Source organism: Tympanuchus pallidicinctus, unplaced genomic scaffold, assembly GCF_026119805.1.
Source record: "Tympanuchus pallidicinctus isolate F22 unplaced genomic scaffold, pur_lepc_1.0 scaffold38, whole genome shotgun sequence".
Classification (NCBI taxonomy): domain Eukaryota; kingdom Metazoa; phylum Chordata; class Aves; order Galliformes; family Phasianidae; genus Tympanuchus; species Tympanuchus pallidicinctus.
Genome location: NW_026294756.1, coordinates 652,615 through 680,051, shown reverse-complemented (window position 1 = coordinate 680,051; position 27,437 = coordinate 652,615). Strand labels below are relative to the sequence as shown.

The following is a 27,437-nucleotide window of genomic DNA, read 5'->3' as shown; positions in this document are numbered from 1 at the left end:
AAGCACACAGATAGAGCCCTCTGAAACTCTGCTAGGAAATTACAAGGTGACGCATCCTGCCACAGCTTGGCAGTTTCCATCAAGCCAAAGTCACATTTTGCTTTCAGTTTCCCTGAGGCTCACGTGGCAGCAGTGAGTCAAATCAACATAAAGAGATCAAACAGTAAAAAATAAAATTAAAAAAAATAATAATTAGTCAACCTATGATGCCTGGAGTTGATGCATCCAGTATCCTACCACTGCCTACTGATTCCAACCAGGGGGAGCTCTGTGCTGGGTCAGCCCCAGCCCCCAGACCCCACCAGGCTCGGGTCAACGCTGCCTGGAAAACCAGCACAGGCAGCAGAGATTGACTGCTCTTCACTCAAGCAAGCAGACGTTGCTGGGCAAGAGTCTGCAGATATCTCTTACATGGGCTTTTTAAGCGAACAAGATGTCCTGGCCCTCATCCTGGGCCGGAATAATGCTGTAGGGCTGGGTTTCCAGGAAGACCTGCACGAGAGAACTGTGCTGCATGCTGCAGCCTCCAGAGAAGCACAGACATCTCCGAGTTAGAGACCCCTCCAGGTCAGCAAGGCCCAGAAGTGCACTGCTTCACCTCTCTGCTGCCTGCTGGCTCCAGGAGCAGAGCTGGCTTTGGGTTCCCTATGCCTGATACTGCAGTGCCAATGGGGGAGAGGACGTTTCCCTCCCCACCTGACACTGCATCAGAGAACCCTTCAGTGCTGCTGAGGCAGAGTGGTGGGGAGGGGCCAATGCAAACAACAGGAGAAATCACAAAGAGACTGAGAATAGCTGAGGGATGGATGGAGTGAAAGAGGAAGCACCAGGGGACCTAAAGCCAGCTCCAAATCCTACCTGGACCAGCAAAGCCACTGCCTCTCAACTGAACCAGCACGTACAGGCTACAGAAAGTACACAGCATCAGGTGAAGCCTGGTCACAGGCAAGGCCTGGCAGGGGCCTGTTCCATCAGTGGCATCTCTTCCCCGGCTCCAGGCAGGGGATGAAGGGGCGTTGGGGATTAAGCTCTTCTTGTGCCTTTCATTTGCTGGGATTGAGCGTAGGGTCCTGGCTCAGTCCCCAGATCCAGCCAGGCTGCAGCAGCCACTCTCTTATAACCGCTTGTCTTTCACAAGTCCGTTCTTCAGGTGCATCCTGTGAATGAGAGCACAGCAGACAATGAGCTTGGGCCTCTGCACTGACTGTCTCTCCCTTACTCTCACACATCACTGCTGATCTGCCATAACAGGCTCATGCAGGCATTTTGAGGCTGGTCCCATCAGTCAGACCTGCTTTACAGGATCCGGCAGCTCACCTGACTTTGTGCTCCACACAAACAGCAGATGCTGCTCAGGGGGAGCAATGTCACACACAGCCAGTTCTGCTGGTGAGGAGGGGAAGGGAAAGGTGAGGATCCATGGGACAAAGGTGGACAGACACCGCAGTGCTGGGATGTGGAGACACAAAGTTCTTCCCTGCAGCTATTTTTTACACTCTGCATCAAGACATCCTTCTCTTTTCCAGCCCAGTGGTGGATGCTTTGAATGCTGCTCCACAGCATCTTCCCTTCTCCCAACCCAGAGGTGCTGCCCATGTCCCCACCCCTGCCCACGCACCCTTCTTTCAGAGCATTGGGCAGCTGGAGCCCACTCTCTTTCTTCTTGCCCGCTGTGGTTTTCTTGCTGTCCTCCACATCGTACTCACGCACGTCATTCACCTCGTGCACCTGCCCCATCAGCACCTTGGCCACAAACAGGACGATGTACTGCAGGGGGAAAGGCACCATCAGCCACAACCCCAGGCCCAGAGCTGTTCCACCCAGCCCGCTCCATCCCATCTGCTGCATGGGGCGTTCCTCTGCTGCCTTCAGCCCCTTCAGCAGCTCCCATAGGGGTGGACAAAGCTCCTACAAATGCCATTTTGACTGATTTCATCACCCCCAGACAATGGATGCAGCTGCCACCCAGCCCAGCGTTCAGCCTCACCCCTCCCCCAGAACTTCACGAGATGCCATGGCTTTTGTGCCTGTGTCCCTGTGCCACATTCCCACCTGCTCCAGTGCCAAGGAGCCCCCGGGGCAATGACAGTCTGCTACAATCCCTTCCCCCAGATCCCTGGGCTGAGACATTCTCCATTCCAGCACCAAGAAGCCCTCTGGGCGCTGCCCTCCTCCCTCCCCTCTCAAACCCCACGCTTCCCCCATGCCTGCAGCTCCCACAGCCACCCTGGAGAGGCAGGCAGCAAGCATTGCACAGCGGCAGTTGAGGCAGGAGAGGCAGCGCAGGGGTGGCTGAGCTTCCCCTACTCACCAGAAACCAGTAGATGTTCATCAGAGTGAGGACAAGGAGCAGAGCATTGAAGAAGAAATAGAAGGGGATATTAGGAACCGACTGGAGGCTGGAGTAGCAAGTGGCGTAGAGCACCTTGAGGGGAAACCAGTAGAGACGGAACCAAAACCTGCCAGGGCAGAGGGAGCAGGGTGGGATTAATGGCCCCCAGGGATTCCCAGAGCAGCTGCCTCCAGCACAGCCTCCCTTGTCAGCTCCTCTTGCAGCTGGCAGTCCCAGCCCCTGGCATCTGATTTGGGTTTAAAGGCCCGGTTCTAAGACTTCACACACGCAGGTACATCAGTGAGGGTACTACTGCCACAGGCTGAGCACCAGCACCAGGCTGAGCAATGGCTTTCTCAGAGTAGAGGGAATTCTACAGTGCAGATTTTCTCAGCTGGATGGGGGCACAGCAGAGGAGTACAGCTGGAAGGTTTTCTTAGTTCTGTGCATCCCTTGTTTATCACTCAAAACCTTCCTGGTTCTCCTTCCCCCTCATATCAATCGCTCCTGTTGCCACCTCTCCTTTTCAGAGAAGCCTGCAGAGAGGGAGGAAGGAGACAAAGGGATGCACCAGGAGTGACAACCTGTGAGTAATTTATCTCTGCTCTTCATCTTTCTCTCCTGCCTTTCCCCAGGAGGAGCAGCAGGGCTGAGATCTGAGGCCCACATCCCATTTGCTTCTTCAAAAAAAAAATAAATAAAATAAAAAAGAAGAAGAAAAAAAAAAAAAACCCAACCCACAAAAATTGTTTATTAATGCTAAAACCAAATGAGTGGGAAAATGGGAACAGCTCCTCCTCCCCTGGGGTCATTTGTCATGCTGCAAGCAAAATTTCACAGGCACTTCTGTGGTGACAGACGGCAAAGTGACTACAGAAGGATTCCAAGCCCAGCATGGGGTCAGGCTCTGCAGGAACCTCTTCCCAAATAGTTTATAGAAACAACTCGTTCCCATGCACACACACCCAGCAGGCTGTACCCCGGGGCACCAGGGGGACTGCAAAAGCTGGCAAGGATAGCTGGAAGTGGGATCAGGGCTGGGTAGGCAGACAAACTCACCAGCTGACACTGAAGGTGAGGCAGCCAATGTTGGAGATGATGTCGTTGAGCCGATGGTAGACACCCCCCCGGTGCTTGAAGTAGACATTGAGCTTAGTGAATTCCAGCTGCACGTCATTAACATCATGCAGGAAGAGCACGAGGATGCCCACGTTGTGGTACCTACAGGAAAGGGGAACAGGGAGGGAGGGAGATGTGGACCACCGGGTCTGCGTCAGCACACAGCACACATCGCCCCCCGCACCATAAGCAGCTGGGCTCTGTGAACAGCACAGAACAAGGCCTGGGAAGGCACAGCGTGGCAGCAGGCTGCAGGGCAGGTCTGCACTATGCAACGGTTTGTGAGCACTGGGATTGCTGTGGGAGTGCAGGGTTAGAGGTGGGAAGAATCTGCGCCAGCCCTGGGTGAGTCCCCCATACACAGGAGATGCATGGGAGCACAGAAAAGCCACAGCCTTTGCTGCACGCTGCCCAAGGCTGGCACAGGTACAGCACAGGGGGACAGCACGACAGCCAAGACCCTCACCTGAAAGCGTAGGAGAAGGCTATAAGGGTCAGAGCAACCACGTGGTGGAGCAGCATGACAACGGAGTCCTTGCGCCACGTGTCCATGTAGGCAGTGGCATAGATGGAGTGCCCATAGAAGCTGCACTGCAACAGGTAGGCGATAGCGATGTCCGTGGGCACATCCATGCCCTTCTTCCAGTCTAAAATGGGAGAAAGACACCCAGGGTGAACCCAGAGCCCTCATCAACATCACAGAGGAGCGCAAACAGCCAGGAGCCAACAGCAGCAGAGCTGCCCTGGGCGCCTGTCAGCACTTTGCTGTGCTCAGCTTCCACTCAGGACTTCCCAGATGAAAACAAGGTGAATTCTGGAAGAGGACCCAGGCATCCTGGCTCCCAGACTCCTCCTCTGGCATCAGACCCATTCCCACTCAGGGACGTAGGGTAGAAGCCCTGATTTACTTCCCTCCTTCTCTAACTCCTCAACCCCTCTTTGCTCCGTAGCCAAAACCCAGACCCTGCTGTCTGCAACAGCCACTAGGTGACACCCTCTCTGTAACAAAGTAATAGAGGCGGCCTGTTCTGCACTAAAATCATCACAGAAAAGTTAATGTGGAGGCTTGGTCTGAGAATTTCTCTCCCACCAACTTCAGTTCCCTCGTTCAACTCAGGTTTCCTATGAACCTGAACATCCTACTGCACACCCCCTTCTCCCTGACTCTTACTGTACCATAAAAAACGGACGGTGGGTCGTAGAAGAAGGGGTAATCAGTGAAGAACAGCAGGTAGCAGCCATAGGACCAGGATATTGTGTAGAAAAGCAGCTTCCAGGCACTCTCAGGCATCTTGGCAGCATCTTTTGGCTGCAGCTTGCACCACTCACCGAAGGGCTGTAAGGAGAAGGGAGATGTGTCACCACAAGGCAAGGAGACCCCGAGGAGCCCAGCACAAAGCTCACAGAATCCCTAAGGGACTCCAACACCGCACTCTGCAGGCACTGCCAGAGAGGACAAAACCAAGGACGTGAGTCTCATTATTTTGGTTTTCTTTACAGCTTGAGCTACGAGGTCCGAGAAAGAGCCTAAAGCGGGGAAAAACGCAAAGTTGGAGATTCATCCACTCTGCCTTGGCCACATTGGAAAGCTGCAAAAGCAGAGCCTTGCAGAGAAGGAGGAAATCTACAGCACGCATCCCAGGGTCTGGGCATCACTCCATCACCCTGGCTCCAGGAGCAGGGCTGACCACAACTTGCTTTTGCAGAACAGAATCAATACAACTGTAATAAAATCAAGTCCCATCTGCATAAGGAAATCCAGAAGAGGAAGCTCTAACAATACCACCCTATGCATTTGGACTTTGCAGTGCTGCCAGGTCCCAGAAAAGAACCTTTCAAGGGAGGAAGTGATGGTTCTGCTGAGTCCTGAACACAGCTGCTGCTGCTGCTTTCCAAGCAGCGGGGCACAGCATCCTCCTGCACAGCCAGCACCGGAGGGAGCAACTCTGCATGTAATGTGTGTGTAAGGGCTGCTCCTCCTGCTCCCTCACCCCAGGCTCACCCACAGCTGGCTTGTTTTTCACTCCTCTGGTTTGCAGCACCCTTCCTGCTGGTCAGGACTCAGAGACAGGAGGCAAAGCCTCCCCAAATATGGCCAAAGTGATGAAGGAGGGGACGAGCAGCTCAGTGGATCACTCGTTCTATTAAGAATGAAACTTTCTCACTTCAAGTTCCCCACGATGCTGAGGATGATGAGTAGTGCACCTGATTTTTGATACTCATACTTCGCAACAGCAAGAGAGCGAGGGGCCGGGGGCTGCTCAGAAATCACAATGAAAGCAAAGCTCCAGCATTTTAAACAGCTCAGCTCCCCAGGAAATGAAGGATAGCATGAGCTGTTCCGGATCAGATCATGAGCGCTCCGCAGGATGAGCGAGCGCCCTCAGCTCAGCCATGGCTCTCAGCGCTGATGTTTTCCCTCAGTGGCAGCTGAGCAACACCAGACACCATCTCTGCTTCTAATCATGAGACTGACAGGGCCCTACCAGTCCCAGCAGCCTCCACCCGGCTGCAGCAGAGCATCACTCAGCGTCCAGCAGGAATTGCCTCTCCTGAAACAGATAACACACCCCGAGGCCCCGGGTGGGGGAGCTCCACTGGGAGAGATAAGCCAGAGATGAAAACAAAACGCTTGCAAAGTAACCATACCCTGCCCCAGGTCAGCACTTTCTGCAGCCCGCGCCTGGCTCCTTGATGCTCAAAGGCTATATTAAGGCTCCAGCTGTCCCCAGGCAGAGGCCCGCCTGGCTTTTAGCCCCTCTCTGTGTCAGGCTTTCAAAGGACTCCACTCTCGGTCTAAAAGTGCTTTGTTCTGAGCTTAGAGCAGCGCTGGGAAATTCCGACCTGGAAGCAGCAGCCCCAAGTGCTCTGCCAAGCTGCCCACAGCCCCTGCAGCCAAAGAGGGGCAGCGCCGGCCTCCCCGTGCATCCTGCATTCACAGCGTGGCTGAGAACACACTGCTGCCAAAGCCTCTTCCAACAGGAGCCACGGCAGGAAAAAGAGAAGGAAGCTTGAAGGGTGAATGAATAATGCAGAGACAGAAAGTCCCAAGCCCAGAAAGCATGAATTATTTGTATCTCCATAAAGTGGAGCAGAGAAGCAGCTCAGCTGCGGGGGCAGCTCAACACTTTGCCAAGGCAGACCTTTGCCACTCCTGTGCTCTTCATTAGGGACTGGATTTAGGACACAGGGCTCAACCCCACGACCCCGTTGCAGCAGTGCTGTCAGTCACCAGCCAAGTCACTCAGCTGCATCTCTGCACCTCAGTTCCCCACCTGAAAAGGGTGAGGGCAACTTACATTTCTATTCCAGGCAGGCAGAGCTGACGACAAGGGCTATCACTCAGCACATCCTGCTGGGCCAGCCGTTTCTGGAGGCTCGGGCCCTTGGCAGAGGTTGTAACAGTGCAGCAAACCTGGCAAACCTGTCCTCAGGGCAGGAGACGTGTGAGGTAGGAGATGCGCAAGGCAGGAGATGCCCTCCTGCTACCCAGCTGTCGTCCCCATGGCAACAGCACGGAGATGCCTGTTGCTAAGGGCAACGGGTGCTGCTGCTGGAGCAGTGGATCTGGCTCCGGCTGAAAGAGCCCAAAGCTCTTGGCAAGTGATGTAATGGGGCTGCTCTTAAAGGACGACCGGCTCTTCCTACCTCCACGATACTCCCACACAAACCTTCACAAGAACCTTCTGATTCACTTGTAAAATTAATGGGAAACAGGGTGGGAGGGCTGCGCCAGCTCCCCCGCACTGCCTGGCACAACCTGGGGACTGGGAAAGAGCACAGCAGCGGGCGAGAGCACTGTGAGAGCAGCTTGGAGCTGGAGGGAAAGAAAAACCAAATGGAAACGGCTGCTGCCCACAGCTCCAGAGAAGTGTCAAAAAATACATACTCAGAGAAAAAACCAAACACACTCACACCCCTCCTGCAGCCTGGGGCACTGGAGAAAAGCAGAGCATCCCCTTAAATCTGCGGGCAGCTACTGCAGCAGGGCAGGAGTCCTCCCAGCAACCTGGCAGGTTTGCAGCGACAGGTTATGAATCACAGCTTGTTACAGCCTCTCAGCACCTCGGTTTCTCAGCAAAGGCACAGGGAAGCTGGGCTGGGCTCTGGACAACACTTCCCAGATAAATGTGACGAAACGCACTGTGACAATTGCAGCAAGCCAAAAGACATTATTTCTTCCTCGGTTCCTCTGCAAGCAGTCAAATTTCCCCCACGGAGAGAAAAGCAATAGCAGACACTCTCTGGAGACCCAACACAGCTGCCAACAGGGTGCTGCGGGGGCTGAATAACCTTCTCATGCCTGAGTGCTGACACAGCAGCACGGGGAGGGCAGCCCCCGCTCGGAGACCTGCGGCTTCGCTCCCAGAGTGAAGAAAAGGCCCATTGTTGTGGTTCCCCTGTTGAGCTGCCACAGTTTGTGCTTCAAATGCTGAGCAGAGCGCAGTGGGATGAGCCGGGGAGGTGGGTGCGGAAGAGCCAGCAGCAAGGGCTGCTCTGGGTGGTGGGTTTGGGGACAGCAATCGTTCCCTTCAATTCACATGCCCTGTTCTGGGGTTTGGAAAAAAACCAAGCCTTGACAATACTGTAAAATGGAGAGAAGTTACATAAATCACTGAGAGGGAGAATAGGGAGCATTGCTTTCCAGCTTCCACATCAGTGGTGAGACGATACGGTAGCACTCCTCTAGAAACTCTGTTTTCAGAGCCATTTTCCAATGTGCAAAATACTTCTCCTTGCAGAAGACACTGCAACGTCCTACAAATTATGCCACCGAGGCAGCAAGCTGACTAGTGGGCCTAAAACAGAAAACATTCACCCACTGCAGAGAAAAGGCAGCAGGGGGGACCTGACAGCCATCAGATTCAGAGGCAGAACTGGAGCTTTCATTCAGAACAGAATGCACTTGGCTGTCAGCTGCCCTGCGGATGCTCAGCTCACACAGGGATGCTCAGGTTGCTGCTCTTTAACCCAACTCTCAGAGTGCCTGCAGCCACTCCACACACCAGCCGTCGGGGACTCTCCCTGTCTGCTAATCCACATTTGCTCAGCTACTTGGGATCCTTCCTACACCAAAACAACTCTTTTCCATTTTCACACCAAGCAAGGATCCTGTGAAAAAGAGACGACGGGCAAAAATTATCTTTGCTCTAAGGATGATGGGAAAACCACCTCTAACACACAGACCCAGCAGTTTCAATGGGTGAGAAGCACACGCTCTCAGACCCTAACCAACCCCCTCCATCACGCACAGACTCCACTGCTTCTTCAGTCAGATGTTTCGTGACAAAGGTTAAATGCTGCTGTGGTGAGAAACAAAACCGCTGCCCTGCTGCTCCCACAGAGAAAAGTGGGGCAATGCAAATAGCACAGGAAGAGCTGCATGGCTTCAAGGCACTCATCTCACAGAGGAGCGGCCAGAGCAAAGTGAGATGCACGGCGTGGTTCAGGCCTCAAGGTCTCACGGTAAGAGTCACTTCCTCTGCAGACACACAGTTACAATTCAAGCTGCAAGATCTATTATTTATAAGCAGCACACAGGAAAGTAGCATTCTCCGGACACAGAGTGCATTCATTTTCATAACTGTATTTCAGTTCTTGCAGGGAATGTGAAGGCATTCAAAAGGAGGAAGGATGCTCTGAGTCTGCACTGGGAGGCAGTCCTGAACGTGGGACAAGTTTCCTTCCAGCGTTAAGCAAGAGGGTTTTACTTTCTCACTGACTTTTCCCCAAGTGAGGAAGCTTCTTGCTGGATGCCCCGCTGCCCACGCAGGAGGCACGCAATACAAACCTGTCTCATAAAACCTGCCAAAGGCTGGTGAGGACAGCCACAGTCCCCAGATTTTCCCATACTAAGTCCAGCAGAACAAATAGAGAAATGCTTCAAGTTCTTCAATTGGAAGTAAATACACACACAGTTGTCTCTCACTGCTGCCACCCCTCCACCTCTCCGCTGGGAGGAAACTGATGCTATCTCACACCCGCTCACCCCTGCAGCAAACGCAGGCGTAGCCACAAGAACTGGCTCTGATGAACCCTCCTTGCTCCTCTGCAATTACAAACATGACCCACTTCTCCCTGGGAACAATACCTCAGCATTGGTGCACACTGCCAAGTGTCCTCCGAGGGCACGGAGAGGACTGCACAGCTCCAAGAGCTTTTTTCACACTCTGATTACTTCTCGCTCTGTAAAGCTGGGCCTTTTACAAGGAGAAACTGGAGCATGAAGGGAACACACCCCGTTTGTTACAGCAGACCTATCATCACCTCCAGCCCAGAGCTCCCAGGCACTGGGTGCATCCCATCAGCAGCCCCAGGCAGATGGGGCTGCAGGGAATGAGGGGAAACAGCCCTGCACAGAAAGCCATCCCATTATCACTGACACCTTGCCTAACCATCAGCTTCCAATGGCTCCAGAGGCCTTGGACTGGAACTTTGCACAAGGTCAGGCTCCAGCTCCACTGGATAAGCAAAAGCAACTCTGAAAAGCAAAAGCAGAGCTGCTTTGGAGGCCTCAGCAACGTAAGTCCTGATGGCCTAATTGCAGGATGCAAGGTAGCTCTCTTCAATCTCTGAAACAGTTTCTGAAGGAAGTGATTTCCCCAGGGCACGCGGCCTGGCCCACGCAGGCACAAGGAGCCCTGCGCTCCCATCACTGCTCCAGGCTGTGTGCTGCTGTGCTCCCGGGAGATGAGAAAACAGCTGAGAGCTGAGGACTCCCACCTGACCCAACACGCAACGCCTGCGTTAGTTCTGCTGTTGCAATCCTCTCAAGGCTGCAGGAACGGCACTGCAGAGCAACAGCACCTCTCTGGGAAGGCAGAGAAGAAGAAATTGCTACTGCTGGGACAGCATCAGAAAGGAAGCAGTAGGGCTCAATTCATTATGGATGCTTTCCACAGCAAAAAATAAAAAACAAAATAAAATTAAACGGGACTGTTCTTCATTCTCAGGGAAGTCCTGTTCATTCTGCTCCTCACAAAGCACAGCACTACCGGGGATGATGGTCAGCAAACCCAACCGGGGGCTGAGCAACCTGCATGCAAGCACCCTGCATCCCCAGCTCTGAAGGTCAGCCCAGCACTGCAGCACGCAGCCAACCCCACTGCCGCGCCAGGGAAGGAAAGCGGGGAAGGACATTTTTCACACAAACCGCAGCTGATGCTGAGAAACGTGGCCTGATCCTTTGAGCACCTGCAAGAAATAATCCCCGGCCCCCTACCCGACCCCGTTACACAGCGCGGATAGAGCTCTCCCGTGCAACGGGACCCCCGGCCCTCCGGCGACGCTCTGCCCTGCAGGATGCTGCCCGGGGCGGGACCGCAATGCCCCCTCACGGCACGCGGCCCCGGGGGACGGATTCTTCCCACACAAACCACCCGAGCTCCCTAGAAGAACAGCACGCTTCTCTGCGAGCTCGGGATGGAGCCCTGCGGGGCGAGGAGCGGCCGCTCTGCGCAAGGAGGATTCGACCGCAGCGGGAGAGGCGCTCAGCCGCGCAACCCGCGGGGTTTAACCTCAGGGCAGGGCGTCGGAACGAGCCGCAGCCCCGGGAAAGGAGGACCGGAGCCCTCCCGCATCCCGCGGTACTGACCCGAAAGACGCGGCGGGCGGCGGCGCGGCGCAGCACGGTCCAACCCAGCGCGCACAGCCCGCACAGCAGCACTTCTCCCCAGCGCAGGTGCGCGTTCTCGGCCCACGTCCTCCTCGACAGCTCCCAGCCGCAGTCCGCGCAGCCCCGCGCGGCCGCCACCAGGCTGCCGTATCCGCGCCGCAGCAGCTGCCCGTAGCCGGGCATGGGCTCGGAGCCCCGCATGGCGCTCAGCGTCGCTCGCCCATCGCCCCGCCGTGCCCGGCGGCACCGCGCAGGCTCCGCGCAGAGCGGGTCGGCCCGGCCCCCCCCCCGGCCCCCGCCGTTACCGGGCCATGGAGCCGCCCACGGGAGGAGCCTCCGCGCTCCGGCCGGTGCCTGCTAATGAGCGGCGGCTCATAGGGGGCCTGGCAGCGGGCTGAATGAAGCTACGCTGAAATTTCTAACGCGGAAAGCGACGCGATCGCTCTCTCCAACGATGGCCCCCACAGCGGGCACGGCGACAGCGAGACCCGCCGGCAAAAACACCGGGATTTCAGATGGCACCTCGTGACGGGGCGGCGGGAGCAGCTGTGCCCTGCAGGATGCCGTCAGCAGCCCGGCGACGCCACCCTGCAGAGCCCTCCGCGTTCAACATCCTCACGTCCACTCCTTATTATTATTCTGTAAACGATTCTCCGCGCTTCCCTCTGTTCCACCGGTCTCGCAAAAGCCTCGCACAGCAGGAATTTGTCCTCTTTCTCCTCTCCTCGCTCGTTCCCACCACCCCGTCACGGTTACAACAGGTGCCGAAGTTCGGCCACGGATCAAAAAGGCTGTGGGGTAAGGAGATGCACCTGGAGAAATGCAAACCCTGCCTCGGGGCCAGCCCTTATGCCAGCCCTTACCGAGCACCTCCTCCCGAGTTGGGCAGCCTGCGTTCCAGCACACACTGCTGTTCATACAGCAGAAATCTCATCAACAAGGAGCTCACAATTAACAGCAGTCAAATCGATCGCCATCCACAGCTCAAACGTTTGCTTTGCAAGGTTTAAGACGAAGGTTCTCCTGAAATGCTGACACAAATTCTCTCCTTGCTGAGGCAGCACAGGAACCTCAGAGCAATGCATTGGAGCAGCACAGCTGTGCTGTGCATCAGCCACGGAGCAGCAATTGGTGCCCAATGCACCTCAATGACAACCTCAAGTGCAGCAGTAAGGCTCCCTGTTAGCAGAGACAGACAAATGATCACTCATAAAGAGAAAACCCATCTGTGGAATTGTAAGTTGAAGAAATAGGAGTTTTAAGCCATCTGAAAGTCCCACCGCCGACTCATTCTGCCTTCAAGTTCTTTGGAACTTCTCTAATTGGTCCCAGGCAGCAAAGAGGAAACACAAACTCATTCCTCTCACAGGTTTGAACAACACGTTCCCCTATTCTCACACTGACAGGTTTGGCTCCTTCTCCGCCACTTGCTTTTATTGTTTACATTTTTAAGTCAATTTATCATGGCCCATCAAGTGGGCAATGGCTGCCCTGAGCACACAAGCCCCTTTCACATCTCGCTCAGACAGCTCCACAAAGGAAACATTCATTCAAGACTGGACCACGAAAAACCCCTCACTGAAAAGAGCTGCTTGCTAAACAAGCCAAGGCAAGAGACAATGAGCTCTTTCAGAGCAATGGCTGCGAGGTGGGCACAAAGGAAACGCCATTCAGACCGTTTGCAGTGTAGCATAAACCCCCTCTTCTCCCTCTCCCGAAAACGTTTTCCAAAAGATAATTCAGAAGATAAATCAAACATTGCAGCTCAGGAGGCCCCGCTGAGGGTTCCGGACGGACATCTGCTCCTCGTATCTCGACACAAAAGGCAGCCTGAAATGCTGCACAGGAGTCCAAGGCATAAAACCACACAGTGCTCTGTTCCTCATGTCCATTACGTGTCAGGTGCACCAACCACCACGTTCTCAGGAACGGCTGGGGGCAAACACTTCCCCAGTACTGCAGGATGCACTTCGTTAAAGAAAAACCTAATGCTTTCCTGGCTGCAGGACACGAGATGTTGCATTTATCAACTTAAGATCAGGGCTGAGCCTGTTACGATTGGATTATTTCTATTCTGGGGAAGCTTTCCCTCTCACCAGCAGTAACCCCTACAGCTGTGCATCCTTCTTCCAGAGGATGTTAACCTAAAAGGAGCCACCACCAAACCGAAAGAACAGCCGTAACTCGGGATTCACCCTGCACTGAAATCTGAGACTTCATGCTCTCCCCATAGGGATTCCACCCTCAGCACAACAGGGCTCAGTCCCACAACGGAATTAACTTGAGTCTCGGGGTGTAAATTAAGGGGCACACAGAGCCAGAAAAGGCTTTATTAGGAATGTTTAAGGTACAGTGTTGCAAACTTGATTCGCGCTGTGTTTTAAACAGAGTTGAAAACCCCAGAAGCCAGAAGAGGCTTTTTGGCTCCCAGGTTAGAGCAGCTACACATTATATACAAACTCAGCAACGGTTTCCTGGATTGCAGACCCTGCCACGCTGAGTTAAGCCAGACCCACTTGCAAAGGGCATTTTTCCATGTTACCAGAAGGGTTCTGAGGAACCAACCCTGCTTCCCAGGTACCACAGAGCAGATCTGCTGCCCCGTTCCTCCTCAGGCGCTGGGGGCATACTGCATGGCGAGTCGCTCAAAGTCATTCTCCTTCAAAGCAGAAACAAAACGAACACATTTCAAACCCTGCAGCAATTCACCAAGGCAAAATGAACTCTAAAAAGCAAACTGCCTGGGTCTGCTCTCAATCATTTCCATTTGTTTCTTTCTTCTTTCTCCATTACCTCCCTCTGCCCGTCCCCTGAATTCTCTCTCATCCAGAAGATTTCCCCCATTTAAGCACAGCGTCCCACGCTAACAAACAAGTTTGTAATCTGGGTCAGATGGACCTCAAAGCATTTCTTTCCAGATGTACCCCACATTCAGTTACGTTTTGTTCATATACTTGGCATAAATACACTCAACCTGGACGCTGGGTATTTCCCAACATCTCACAAGGGCCAGAAAATCTGCTGGCAGTGGTGAGATGCTGAAGAAATGGATCTGCCTGTTTAGAACTGTAGTCATGCTCACAGCAAGTCATCCCCCCGCCCCATCTTGCTGGTGTAAGTCATTACAAACTCAGTTTCATATTGGAAAATAGCCAGTACCTTTGCCTGATACTCCTTTATGAACGGATGATTCTTATGTGCATCCTTCAGCTGTGACAAATAACGGTTTGTAACCTGATGGGAGGAAAAAGGGAAATTTAAATACTGGAAGAACACGAAGAAAAGCCAGAAAGTTTAAAACAATACTTCTATGACTTTGTTCTCAATGAGCAAAGAGCTGAGTTCTTCAGCACTTTGAAAATTAGCAGCCCCATTTAAAAGCAGTAAGACCTTCCATAGCAGATTTAACAAACAGAGAAAACCAAGCTCAGAACTTGGAGATTTCCTTCTCCACCCAGGCTCTCCTCTAAGCACACACCACTGCCTACAACAGCTGCGTTCCCAGACTTTATTGAATACTGAATTTCCCCCATGCCCCAAAACTCCACAACTATTTTGTTTTGTTAACTCTAATCCCGATGAGAACACAGGGCTGCTGAAGTTCTCACCCACAGCAGGAGCACACAGCCTGTCCCCAGGCCGAGCTGCTTCTCGAGTACCATAAAATAAGCCTCACCTCTGGTGGTTTGCCCAGGTGTTGTGACAGGACAACGAAGTTGATCAAGGTCTCAGGATGGCTGCTGTCCTGGAAACAAAAAGTCACTTCTTTGTGACTTACCCTTCCACGGCCAAGGGTAACAACTGGCAGCGAACTGACAAGCCCACAGCTCACTTTACTGAACAGGCAAAGTAGAAGAAAAGGCAGTTGTTAACAGCAAACCACTCTTAGGAACATTTTCACAAAGCACAGTGGTGAAGCTCCTTGCTGTTCTGTTTGCTGTGCCTAAGAGATATTCAGATTCAGGCTAATCTGCCTGAAACCAGCAAGTACCTTGTCCAGTGCCTCCTGCAGCGCTCCCTCTGCGTCATCCCACTTGCCCTGAGCCATGTAGCAGGCTGCCTGCCCGTTAAGCAGGAGCAGAGTGGAGGAGCATTTGTCTGCCATCTCTTGGAAGATGTAATAGGCATCTTGCAACTTCTCACCGCCCTGCAAAAGGACACAGGCATGCAGTTTCACCGTGCATTGTCAAGAAGGCTGTGTGTTCTTTCTGTGGTTGAAGAAAGGGGCCACGAAGTTCATGTGAAGGGTTATAAAATGAAATGAGCTGCCGTCATTCACGTGATCTCCTCTCACATGGGAGATCACTGTAAGACTACAGATGAAAGAAACACAAAAGCATTCAATACTAAGAAGCACTTAAATGATCAAAAGATCAAGGTTCTCATTCAAAGAGAAAGAAAACCATTTCAAAAGAACCACTTCAGAGCACTGATTTCATGTCTGGAAGAACATCATAATAACGTAATAAAAGATCATGAAATGAGATTTCATAATTAAACCCAGGTACAGGCACCTGGCTTTTCAAAATGTCCCAGCTTCAGAGAGCTTCTAGATGCAGCAGCTTGCACTGAGCAGAGGGTGAGTTTCCCTAGGGAAAAATGGGATCTGAAAGAAAACTCAGCCTCATGCTTTTGTAGGGGCACAGAGATGTACAAGAATTTAATAACAAGACAAAATGAACACTAAAAAACTCTTAATAGCACTGTAACAGGTTACTGCATGCATACCTCAGAATTTACTGAATTTCAGGAGACTGTTTGGTTTCAAACACCTGACATCCAGGCTACCAGCCGTATGTTGTTGGTTGACTGTTTGAAACTCTTGATTACAATACAGTTTCTTGCCAACCAGTTGCAGGCACCAAAAGGTTTAATGAGATTTGGTAACTGGGCAAAAGGCCGATTTCTATCTCTGCAGAGACAGATTTCCTTGAATGGGAGGGCTGATTAAGAGCATTTTATTACACTGAGTTTAGGTAGCACTGTCCTGTTACACGTGGGATTTGCTTTGAAACAACAACAACAAAAAAACCTGCATGCTTTTCTGAAAGCATGATGTGAAAACAGGGATCACAAAGAAGGCACAGAGTCTTGTCTGAGTGCTGTTTCTCAGATGCTGTAGGCCAGGGATACTCACTATAGCCAGGTTCACCCAGGCAGTAGCCAGCTGAGTGAGGGTCGCATCTTCATCTTGCTCCTGCATCTTCTTAAGCTCCTTGCTGCAGATGCAAAAGTGGGAGTTGCATAAAAGGAACACAACTGTCTCACAGTTCCCTAAGACACAAACAGAAAGCTGTAGTCTTCTTTGTCAAGCTCTTTCACCTCCATAGCAAAACAGCCAGATCAAACTGCTCACGAGGCATAATTACCTCCTCATGTTTTACCAAGACAAGCTGTGAAAGAGCTGTTTTACTTCTGTAAGGGAAGGAAGAAACCCAGGCCCAGAGATTCAAAGCACTTTATGCTCACTATTCAGAAACAACAGACACAAACTTACTCACCGAGCCAGATCAAGTCTGTCAAGCTTTAGAAGAATCTGGATCATCATCGCCATGCTGCAACAAAAGCAAATCAACTCTAGTGATGGCATGTTTTATCATTGCTTGTGCTTTGTTAGGAGCCTGCTGTGTAACAGGGTGCACTACTGTGCCAGGGCCAAGGCACGAGGCAGCCAACAAAGCTGGCAGTGCTCACAGCAGGGCTCAGAGCAGGGCAGCATGCTTCCAGCTGCTCTCCTGCTGTACAGCCATAGCACTCACTTCAGCAATTCTGAATACACACAGATCAATGAACCAGATTCTTAAGTTTCACAAGGGAGCAATAGATTCGATATTGTAGGCTGTGCACCGTATCACTCACAACTTCAAAGGCAAACCTCTAAACAGTGTCTCAATGGTTTCAAGGCTCGTCTGAGACAAGCCAAACCTTGGACATTTCTATTACCACTCTCCCTAGGTAAGAGACTTTGCTAACACACTCCTCAGAGATGCCAGATCAAGTTACACTTACCATTCCAAACTCTCCCCTTGATGTAGAGTTCGTAGAGCTGCATCAGGATTTTTGTCATGGAAATAGATTGAAGCAGCCATCAGCAAGAAAGTGGTATTGGCCACATCAACACTTTTTGCCATTTTTTTGTCCAAATCAGCAACAATCGCATCTCTGTAACAGCGTAGGTGAGAATACAGAGATGTTTTAAATACCTTGCCATCAGAAAATCTACCTTTTTGTGGCAAAACTGCAGCCACACGTAATAAAAACCACACTTCTACAAACTTCCCACATAGAAACACATTCCCTGTCAGACAAAGTTTGATTTCCAGCTTATTATCAGGTTTACCTTTGACTCTCATTTGAAAGATATTCTGCAAACATCCGCACTGCTTGGAGCTCGGGACTGGCATTAGCTTTAATTTCATCCAGTACCACACCATATTTTCTCTATTGAAGAAAGAAAACCTAGAATTATCACCCAGTTGTGTAACTGCACTCAGATTCACAGCCTGCCCAACTGCAGCCCCGCAGTCAGATTATTCTGCTGCAAATCCAGCCTCTGCAGACTCACCTGGGCAATGTAGGCTCTGAACAAGAAAACGTCCCTCTCCGCTTCCTTCTCAGGGCTGGACGGCTGAAAAGAGGACAAGAAACAAGAACTCAACACCCGTCCATCAAAACCCAACAGGAGGCAGCCAGGACACACACGAAATCTCCCTTTCGAAAACAGCCCAAGCCGTGAGGGGCGAGGCCGAAGGGCGCTCGGGGAGTCCGCGCCGCCAGCACCCGGTGCGGCTGAGAGGGGGCAGCCCCACGGAGAGGCACCGACCCCGGGCCGAGGCACATCCTGAGCCCCCTCCGAGCCGCCCCTACCTTGATCCTCTGCGCCTCGTTGATGGCGGCCTGGTAAGCCCCAATATAGAAGCTGTTCTTCACGTCAAAAAGCTCATCCGCCTCGCCGCCCTGCCCGGCGGGACCCGCGCCCGCCCCGGCCGCCATTTCCCCGTTCCAGACACGTCTCCGGAAGCGGCTGAGCCCCGAGGGCTGCCGGGAGCCGCCGTCTCCATGGAGATATCAGCCGCAGCCAATAGCCACGCGAGGAGGATGTGACGTCACCAGGGCGCCGGAAGCAGCTGCCGGACAAGGCGGGCTGGACGGGGCCAGCAGGAGGCAGCCAATGAGAGCGCGAAAGCGGCCGGAAGTCACTGGGGTTGAGTGAGCAGCGGCATGGCTGCGTTCAGGGAGCTGGGATTGGCTCCGTGGCTGGTGGAGCAGGCGCGGCAGATGGGGCTGAGCCGGCCTACGCCCGTGCAGGCCTCCTGCATCCCGCCAATACTGCAGGGTGAGTGCGGTCCCTTGGTCCCCCGCCGTTCCGCGTCGTTCCCGTCGTTCACGTTCTTCACCCTAACCCCGCTCCCACTTAGGCCGTGACTGCCTCGGCTGCGCCAAGACGGGTAGCGGGAAGACGGCAGCTTTCGTGCTGCCGGTGTTGCAGGTGCTCTCCGAAGATCCCTATGGCATTTTCTGCCTGGTGCTAACGCCCACCAGGTATGGAGCAGCCCCGGAGTCCCCTGCCTGACGTCCGGTGTCCCCACTTCCCCCGCTTAGCCCTACCCTCCTTGCAGGGAGCTGGCCTACCAGATCGCAGAGCAGTTCCGTGTGCTGGGGAAGCCGCTGGGCCTGAAGGACTGCGTGGTGGTGGGCGGCCTGGGTGAGTGGCACTGAGACACCAACATGGGCAGGCTGGGGACGAGCAGAATGGCCAGCGTGCTTCTCCGTGCTGATGTGTCCACGGTGTTCCTCTTTGAGGCTGGTGGAAGTCAGAGCGATGTTTTCCAGCCACGCACACTGTATGCTTATAGGGTTCAATCTCCTGTAACATGGCTGCATGTTTCTCACTGCAGACATGGTGGCACAGGCCCTGGAGCTCTCCCGCAAACCCCACGTTGTCATCGCGACGCCTGGCAGGCTGGCAGATCATCTTCGCAGTTCCAACACTTTCAGCCTTAAAAAGCTCAAATTCTTGGTAGGGCAGATTTTTCACTCTTTTAAAATATCCTTCCCCGCTTTTTAAGGCTTTTGGTTTTGTAAGAACACTTGCAGATGATCTCATCTATTTGTGGCTGTGTCGAGGTGTTGGATGAAGCTGACCGGTTGTTGGAGCAGGGCTGTGCTGACTTCACGGCAGACCTAGAGGTGATTCTGGAGGCTGTTCCAGCACGCAGGCAGACGCTGCTGTTCAGCGCCACGCTGACCGATACGCTGAATGAGCTGAAGAGCCTGGCCATGAACAGACCTTTCTTCTGGGAGGCTGCATCCGAGTACGTGCGTCTCTGCTCTGCCACACGTGGGATCCTGCTTTTTCTCTGTTCTCTTCTTACTGTCTCTTACATCTCTTGTGTTCCATTTTCTCTTGCCAAAGCTGTGGATTTTAGTGCTTTATTGTCCCTTCCCAACAGGGTGCGGACAGTAGATGAACTGGACCAGCGTTACTTGCTTGTACCCGAAGCAGTTAAGGATGCATACCTTGTCCATTTAATCCAGACCTTCCAGGATGAGCATGAAGACTGGTCTATCATTATTTTTACCAAAACCTGCAAGTAAGTGGAATTTTTCCTAGTGATGGCTTTTACTGTAGAGGTGCTTTTGTGATTCTAATTCAGATTCCAAATTCCTACTGTACTGCTCTTAAGCTATGCTGATGTTTGCTTTCTCAATCTGTACTGCAATTTGGTAGAAGAGCACCTTTTTTTGAGCAGCCTGGGACTGCAGGGCCACTCAGAAATGTAGCACGCTGGAAGGTCAAGCTACTTTTACTTCCCTGCAGCCACCTTTCCTTTTGCTGATGGATACTGGAAAATGGTGGGGAAGAGTCTGCTGTCCTGTGCTATTCATTCCTTCAGGTTGCTGACATTGCTGGGGACTGAGACGTGGTGCTGGTGACATTCCCCTGGGTGCAAGTGGGAATCCAGTCACCCTCTCAGGGTTGAGCGAGTGAGGTGTGGGTGTCCCGTTCCCTGCTCTGTCACGGTGCTTCAGTAACTAAGCACACTGTAGTAGCTGTACTGTGAGGGCTTCCAGAGGAATCCCAGCTCTGTCTTGATCGGTCAGCTTTCTGTTTGCCTGGTGTATTTTGATTTTTTTAATTGTGTTTTTTTTCCTTTCAAGGGAATGTCAAATCCTGAATATGATGCTTAGAAAGTTCAGTTTTCCTTCTGTAGCTCTGCATTCCATGATGAAACAGGTGAGTGATGGGACAAGTGTGGGAGGTGGGTGCTTCTAGCTGGATCCCTGAGCCAAACAGCTCTCTGGGTCAGCTGCTGTGGGTCACAACATCCCTAATCCAGGATTCTCCTTTTCCAGCGGCAACGATTTGCAGCTTTAGCAAAGTTCAAATCCAGCATCTTTAAGATTCTTATTGCTACAGATGTTGCTGCCAGGTAAGAGGAAACTGCAGTCTCTGTTGCAAAGGCCTTGACCCTGCTTTTAAAGCATCAGAATTACTGTAGAGATTAAGGTGAGTTTAACAAGAGAGCTTTAAACTCTGCCCGTGGAGGTAGGACAGGATTGTTCATTTACCATTACAGAATATGTCTAAGCTGTGTTTTGGGGCCTGTTTTAGGTAATGTAGTTATGATCCTGTCTTCTTGTACTGCCTCAGGTGTGTGTATTCTTGCAGGACAGTGATTTCTACAGAGCTTAGTTTGTTCTCTTGATCCAGGAGAGAATATCAGGTGACATGTATGGCAGGTCCTCCCGTTCTATGATTGTTGGAGAGTTGCATGATATGAGAATTTGTCCTAGAATAGCTGCAGCTTATTAATAAACACTCTGTTTATGAGAACATTAGGCTCTTGGACAAAGCAAAGATCAGGAACTTAGATTTTATATTTAAGTTTATCAGCTTCTGTTCTCTCTCCCTGCATTGCAGAGGCTTGGACATTCCTACTGTACAAGTTGTCATCAACCACAACACTCCAGGCCTGCCAAAAATCTACATTCACCGGGTTGGCCGGACAGCCCGTGCAGGTGAGTGGGGCAAACTGCACCCCTTGCAGCAGTGCTGCACTTGGCTAAAACTGGGATCTCAGTACCCCGAATGAGTGTGAGAAACCTTCACAGCAGCTGCAGTACAGTCTTCTCAGTCAATGCCAAGTCTGCTCAGATTGCTGGCTCAGCATCGTGCCTTCAGATTGCAAGGATAGCTGATCTTGTGTCTGATCTGCACCAATACTTAACTGCTTTCTCAGAGCAAATAAAGACCCTTTAGAGCATCCTGTCACCACAATGTGCTAGGTTGACTCATGGAGATGGATGGAATTTGGCATGGTTTAGGCCTCCTTTCCCTCTGCTTGTCAGGATTCGTGTGTCACTGCGTTTTCATCATGCAGGTCGGAACGGAATCTCTATTACAATGGTGACACAGTATGACATCCATCTTGTGCACGCTATCGAGGAGGAGATCAGTAAGTGGGGAACATTAATACTGCTAAGGTGTAGAATTGTTTTTGTGGCTGTGGTACTTGCAGCCTGGATTTTATCTACCAGGATGTGTGGTTCAGAAGAGCAGCATAAAAATGGTTTCTCTTTCCTGTGCAGCCAAAGATCAGAAAGGAATAGGAGTTCTTGAACCTCCATCAGTTTTGTTCTTGCTGTTTCTAGTGGAGGAGAAACTGCCTGTCAAACATATTTTGTAGCCTTTTTATTAAAGCAGACAGCTTTTTTTTCTTACTTCCTTGCTGCTGTCTATGCTGAGGTGAATGAAAAGAGCACAGACTTCATCCTTTATTAAAGGAAATAGGCCCAATAAAGGCAACATATTTTACTACAGGAATTGCAGAAGGGAGGATGTAATCCTTTGCTGTGGGCCTGCAGAAGTGACAGTGGTCATAACTTATGACAACAAGTCTACTCGTAGTCAGTGGAACTATGTAGGTTACTTATTAGTTGAGAACCTGCCTCTGGATTTCATAACCAGCCATGTGTGTAAATGTCTCATCCTAATTTAGAACTGAAGCTGCAGGAGTTTTCTGTGGAAGAGAAACTGGTGCTTGACATCCTTAACCATGTGAATGTTACAAGGAGGGAGTGTGAAATAGTAAGTGTGCAAACATGAAGCTCCTTTGTTCAGAGGACAGGAAATCTTAGGCAGCCAAGAGATTTGCTGGTGACTAATACCAGGTTCTGTATATGCAGTTTTCTTTTAAGCACATAATTCCGAGTTTTTGTTCCTTCTTCTAGTGGAAGCACTTCACTATTTGCCATAGTGGGGGTTTTGTTTGATTTAGCTTCCCTAAGTTCTATTACTGCACACTTGGAGCAGTTAAGTGCTGCTGAGTGCTGGGGCTGGAGGCTGGTAGCCGGGGGAAGGCCTGCAAGCTACCAAATGTGCCACGCTGCTGAGATTCTGCTGAGTGAAGCAGGACTGCTTTTCTCTGTGTCAACTCAGTGCTTGGATACTGATTGCTCTGCTGTATTTTTTCTTTGGTAGGAACTGGAGTACATGGATTTTGACGAGAAGAAGGAAATAAATAAGCGGAAACAAATGATCCTTGAAGGAAAGGTGAGAGTTGCTGCTATGTAAACAGTTTTGATTGGTAGCTGGTATAATGCTCGTGACATGGAAAAGAAATGACAGTTCCTGCCTCGCTGCTGTGATCTGCCTCTCCCCTCCTCTTTGGGGTGGTGAAGTTTACCTTAAAGGACAACTGGTATTGAAAAATGTGTTGGAACAGTGTCTGACTTCAGCAACCCTCTCAGCCGTGCGTTTGAAAGCAGAGTGGGCATCTAGCAAAGGCAAGGAACTGCACTGTCCAGTGCATATCACTAAGTGTCCTGGCATTTGCCGTTGCAGGATCCAGATCTGGAGGAAAAAAGGAAGGCAGAGCTGGCCAAGATCAAGAAGAAAAACAATAAATTCCGTGAGAAGGTCCAGCAGACACTGCAGGAAAAAAAGCAACTGCAGGTGAAGAGGAAACTACAGAAGAAAATGGAGCGGCGGAACAAACTGCAGGCTAAGGAAGAGAAATAACATCCTTGGCCTCCCATTGATGGAGGAAGTGTGGGAGCTCTGCTGGTTGGCTCAGACTGCCCTGGTGTTGCTGCTGCTTTGGGAATACTGGGATCCAAGAATTTTTATGTGAACACTTTGACCTGAAACCAGTATTGGAGAGTGTGGGGAAGGTGGATGAGGGGAGAAGGGACACTGATGAACTGTCCCCATTACTTTTCCTCTCTGTGTAGTGCTGCTGGCTTGGGCCCTTCCTGACAGGCTCGGTCAATCTCCTGAAAGAAAGTCTTTTCAAGAGTGTGTTTCCTTCCTCTGGTAAAGGAGAGGCCAGACCAGAATTCCTGGTGATACAAAGGGAAATAAAGATCCTCTCTCTCTTCCCCTTCATTCAGTCAGTTTAATTTCCCTTTCGTGGGCTGGTGCTTGCCACTCACAGTTGTTTATATCAACAGATTCTCCCCTGAGCCAGAGTCTAAAAATAAATTGACAGGATGAGCTCAGCCTGTGTGTGTACCATAGTCCAGGTTTTTCTGAGAGGAAAACTCCTAGAACACATGGAGAGGTTGTATTGTGTGGCTGGTCCTGGGGAAACCTCACCATAATTCTGCTTTATGTTGAAGTGGCACTCTTGCCTCTGATTGTCTGCTCCATGGGGATAGCAGAGCTGCAGCTCGCTCAGTGACCTGGGCTTCCAGGACTCCTGTTTCTGCAGATGATCAGTTCAAAGCTCTGCTCAGGTTTCACCCTTAGTGCCTTCTTTAATGTTCAGAACTTCCTCTAATTTGAGACTGAAGAACTGTAGTTTCTATCCTCTGGCTTACAAAAATAATTTCTCTGGTCAGCATCCAAATAAATAGTTCTGCAACAAGCAACTGGACAGCTGACCTTCAACACGTGCAAGTATTGTTGTGGGAGCTCACAGGAGGGGTGAAGTACCTTTTGTGGTAAGTGGTTTGGAGATAAAAATCAGTCTTACTTCAACAGGCTGGATGAGTACTGAGCTTCTTGTAGGTGTTCAAGTCTTCAGTCCCTTTGTGCAATCTGAGCCCAGCTCCTTTTCTGGAAGCATGCAGACCCCTAGGGTGCTTTTACCTGACTTGAATGTAGGCTGCACACAGTGAGGTCTTGCAGAGGAAATCTGGTATTTCCTTGAAGAAAACTCCCACAGCCACGCACAGCAGAGCCCCACGGTGCATTCATTGCATGCAGGAGCACAGCATTGACTGAGACTTGAGAGGTACGCATCCACCTGTGTGCCTTGTGGCTGGTGTGGGATGAGATGGGTGTGGTACTCGAGTTAGGAGATGCCTGAACTGCATTACTGGCTTTGTCCCCTTGGGTGCCCTCCAGGAAGGAAAAAGCACTCAATAGTCTGCCTTGTATCAGCTCACTGTCACTCCTGGCAGCTGCTGCAGTAGCAGCAGCAAATAGGTTTGTATCAGACTGATGCTTTCTGAATACTAAATGCTGCTACAGCCTCGTGCATGCTAATTTGTGGAGCAAGCCTATTAGCTGCAGATTAAAGAGACATCCTCTCTGGGACAGGCTGCTCTTGCCTTCCTGGAGAGGGTGGTGATACTGCTTTTGAGTGTCAGTAGCTCCCCTCCTCCTCTTGCAAACCCTTCTTAACCTATCTGAAGTCTCTTTGCTTCAGCCTGGTGGGGGGTTTCTCTGTTCATCTCCTTCCAGCAGAATGTGACATGTGGAGTTTGATCAAGGCTCTTGTCTTAAAGCTTTATTCAAAATTCCTTTTAATACATCTCTTGTCTTTCTTGAGCAGCCTTCTCTGTGAAGGTAAGATGTGCTGGCAGTAAGAGCTCTCTGTAGCGCTGCCTAGATGTTCTTGCTGCAGTCAATCTTGGGAGTGGCCAAGTAGAAAAAGAGATTGCTGTGTCAACTGGGATGTAGAAAGAAGCCTTAAATTCCCACTGTAATTTACGTCTGCCCAGGGCTAAAGGACATTGGGTGACAGTGACATTCCTGCATGTGCTATCATTACTGCCCTCCAAGGATATTTTGTTCTGAGGTTTCCAATCATCATCATAAGCCTTTGGGATCCCCCTCTCGGGAGCGGGGTCTTATATATAATGACCTGCTTCTCTTAACAGGCTAGATTGTTTCTTGGCTGTAATTCTGCCCTCCTTTGTAGACAGATCCCCTCACCTGTTCCCCCAAGGAGGCACTTGCTACACTTCTCTCTGCAAGTGCTGTGCAAGAATTGGCCGTGGAACGGCTGTGTCTCAGCACAGCTCCCCAACTCGGGGAGGGTTTCCCTGGCTGAGTTGCTATGGAAACCCTTTTCGATTCAGCATCTCAGATTCTGCCTTCTCTCACCCAGATCACGTTTGGATGCTGAACGTGGCAGTGGGGTGTGGGCCGTGCCAGGTGTGTGCAGTGGGACGGTCCTGCTCCTCTGCCATCCTGCCTTCTCCTCCTGTCTTGCCCAGGTGTAAAAAGCACGTACACCTCCAGCTCCTACCTTGTTCTGACAGTTCTGTGCAGCCTATACGCTGATGGGTCCATAGCCAACAATGGCTGTTTTGTGAGTGGTTTAGGAAGTATTTCTCTGCTCCTGGAATATCTGCCTCCCTTGGGGAGGATGTATGCGAGGAGTGCTTCCCAGAAGTTTTGCAGGGAGATGGGAAATGCCATCTCCTTTAAACAGCAATGCAGGGATCCTCCCAAAGTCAGATGTACAGTATTTGGTAGATGCTCCACAATGGCAGTTTTGCCAAACAAGGAAATGTGGATGTGGAGACAGGTGTAGGGATGCAGCAGTCACCTTCAGGAGCTGGCATTTCTTTCACATACAGATACTGCATTGAGCAGGAAAGCTCTGGACTTCTGTGGCAAAGCAAAGACTGTAATTAAAGAGACTTTGGGCTGAGCTTCAGATTTATCTCTGCTGAGACAGCAGAGCTGCATTGGAGTTTATTTCAGCTTTGCTGCTGCTGGCTGCAGGTGCAGCCATTTCCAGCTGCCAGCCAACACACTTCCCTCTGGCCAGAAACCCCCCATCTTTCTGATAGAAGATATATGCCACCCAGAGGCAGCATTAGCCTGATGCTGCAAGGCTCTGCCCAGCACTACTGATTCTCCTTCAGGCAGGACATGCTGCCCTTGCACTGGGCTGAACCACCTCATGCCTTTTAGGGGCTGCACTTGGTGCACCATCTCCATGAGCATTTAATGCAGCTGCACTTTCACGTGGGTTCTCTGAGCTGTCCTGACATCTCGCTGGTTCAGCGTACGCCGTCAGCTGCTGCTTTACCTTTGGATGTTCTTTGTGAACACAAGCTCAGCTGTTTTAAAAGCCTTTAAAAAAGCTGCTTAACAAGCTTTCCTACCAGAAACAGCCTTCTCCCGGGGGAGCCCTGCCAGGTTAGCCAGTAGATGGCAGCTTCTGTGCTCTGGACACGCTGCTGGCTCCGATCCTTGTTCAGAGGGAAACACAGCACAAGGCCTCTTGGCTGGGTAGCTGGATATTAAAGATTTAGTTTAAGAAAACATGGAGACAGTGAGGGAGCAGGGCTGCCCTGTGCCTGAGCCTTTGCTCGTGCAGCAGGCAGGCCCCAGCTGCCTGGTGCTGCTAGCAGGATTATCCTGGGTCAGTGCATCAAGCCTTGGCATTTTCCCTTTAGTTGCAGGGCAGGTCTGATCCTGTGTCCCTGCAACGCTCCATCACAGTTTCGGCATCCTCTCCATTCTAGGGCTCTTCTGCTAGACAGACCTTTGCAGTTTTTTCACTGAAATTCCAAACCCTCCCTTACTACCTACTGAGGGTAAGCACAGATTCCTGTTGTAGGATACTGAACTTCCCAGTGTCACTCTTGCACTCCCAGGCCCAAACATCATAAGCTGTACTGCTTTTAGACATAATAGACCACATGAGAGGTGGCATCAATGCCAACAATTTGTAGACTCAAACAGTGTTTTCATCTGCCCATAACAAGGTCAGGACTTTAGTATCTCCAACCAGTAAAGCTACAGGGAAATTACTTTTCTCACATGTGCCTTTTTCTGTCTGTTGTCTGACAGGATTTGAAACCCTGTTAGCTTGCTACTGCTGGAAACATAAGGCAGAGCCTAAGACAGCATCCTCTCTCACTTGCTGTTCTACCAGCACTTGGGAAAAATATGCCTGTAACAGCATAGAGAGAGTAGTGAGGCAGAGGGACTGCTCTGATCATTCTGGGGCACACAGGTATTACAAAAAAAAAAAATCTGCAAGGTGGGGTACTTCAGAAAGGGGTGAAAATTCACATTTGTGGCAGCCCATGCAAATCCCATAATAAATGGGATATGACCTATGAGAAAAGTGGCTCTAGGAACAGTCAGTGCTGCAGAGCCGTTCGCTCCACACCCCG

At 51.2% G+C, this 27,437-nt stretch overlaps 3 protein-coding genes across 3 annotated transcripts; 1 reads left to right on the top strand and 2 right to left on the bottom strand.

Moving 5' to 3' along the window:
- Window positions 1–90: 90 nt before the first annotated feature.
- CERS1 (ceramide synthase 1) lies at window positions 91–11,333 on the bottom strand. The gene is made up of 7 exons (XM_052699745.1): window positions 11,046–11,333; window positions 4,628–4,787; window positions 3,918–4,098; window positions 3,392–3,553; window positions 2,312–2,459; window positions 1,619–1,767; window positions 91–1,157 (listed from the first exon to the last, which is right to left on the bottom strand). Exons 1-7 carry the CDS (start codon window positions 11,265–11,267, stop codon window positions 1,115–1,117), a joined length of 1,065 nt encoding a protein of 354 aa, XP_052555705.1. The 5' UTR covers window positions 11,268–11,333; the 3' UTR covers window positions 91–1,114.
- A 2,029-nt stretch (window positions 11,334–13,362) lies between these two features.
- COPE (COPI coat complex subunit epsilon) lies at window positions 13,363–18,104 on the bottom strand. The gene is made up of 10 exons (XM_052699741.1): window positions 17,934–18,104; window positions 17,632–17,694; window positions 17,407–17,507; window positions 17,076–17,228; window positions 16,568–16,621; window positions 16,204–16,285; window positions 15,058–15,213; window positions 14,743–14,811; window positions 14,226–14,300; window positions 13,363–13,725 (listed from the first exon to the last, which is right to left on the bottom strand). Exons 1-10 carry the CDS (start codon window positions 18,057–18,059, stop codon window positions 13,678–13,680), a joined length of 927 nt encoding a protein of 308 aa, XP_052555701.1. The 5' UTR covers window positions 18,060–18,104; the 3' UTR covers window positions 13,363–13,677.
- Window positions 18,105–18,247: 143 nt separating this feature from the next.
- Window positions 18,248–23,570, top strand: DDX49 (DEAD-box helicase 49). The gene is made up of 13 exons (XM_052699738.1): window positions 18,248–18,402; window positions 18,485–18,608; window positions 18,686–18,771; window positions 18,965–19,086; window positions 19,194–19,381; window positions 19,520–19,660; window positions 20,229–20,304; window positions 20,424–20,500; window positions 20,992–21,089; window positions 21,452–21,526; window positions 22,070–22,158; window positions 22,552–22,623; window positions 22,915–23,570. Exons 1-13 carry the CDS (start codon window positions 18,288–18,290, stop codon window positions 23,089–23,091), a joined length of 1,440 nt encoding a protein of 479 aa, XP_052555698.1. The 5' UTR covers window positions 18,248–18,287; the 3' UTR covers window positions 23,092–23,570.
- Window positions 23,571–27,437: the final 3,867 nt, after the last annotated feature.

Excerpts from the sequence above, each read along its gene's own strand:
- CERS1 (XM_052699745.1), bottom strand. The coding sequence starts at position 11,267 with ATGCGGGGCTCCGAGCCCATGCCCGGCTACGGGCAGCTGCTGCGGCGC. Across the intron at positions 2,460-3,391 it reads CTCACCTTCAGTGTCAGCTG|GTTTTGGTTCCGTCTCTACT; the intron begins GTGAGTTTGTCT and ends CTGCCCTGGCAG. Across the intron at positions 1,158-1,618 it reads CCCAATGCTCTGAAAGAAGG|GATGCACCTGAAGAACGGAC; the intron begins GTGCGTGGGCAG and ends TCTCATTCACAG.
- COPE (XM_052699741.1), bottom strand. The coding sequence starts at position 18,059 with ATGGCGGCCGGGGCGGGCGCGGGTCCCGCCGGGCAGGGCGGCGAGGCG. Across the intron at positions 17,695-17,933 it reads ACGAGGCGCAGAGGATCAAG|CCGTCCAGCCCTGAGAAGGA; the intron begins GTAGGGGCGGCT and ends TCCTCTTTTCAG. Across the intron at positions 13,726-14,225 it reads TAAAGGAGTATCAGGCAAAG|GAGAATGACTTTGAGCGACT; the intron begins GTACTGGCTATT and ends TCTGCTTTGAAG.
- DDX49 (XM_052699738.1), top strand. The coding sequence starts at position 18,288 with ATGGCTGCGTTCAGGGAGCTGGGATTGGCTCCGTGGCTGGTGGAGCAG. Across the intron at positions 20,305-20,423 it reads TGCATTCCATGATGAAACAG|CGGCAACGATTTGCAGCTTT; the intron begins GTGAGTGATGGG and ends CTCCTTTTCCAG. Across the intron at positions 20,501-20,991 it reads GCTACAGATGTTGCTGCCAG|AGGCTTGGACATTCCTACTG; the intron begins GTAAGAGGAAAC and ends CCTGCATTGCAG.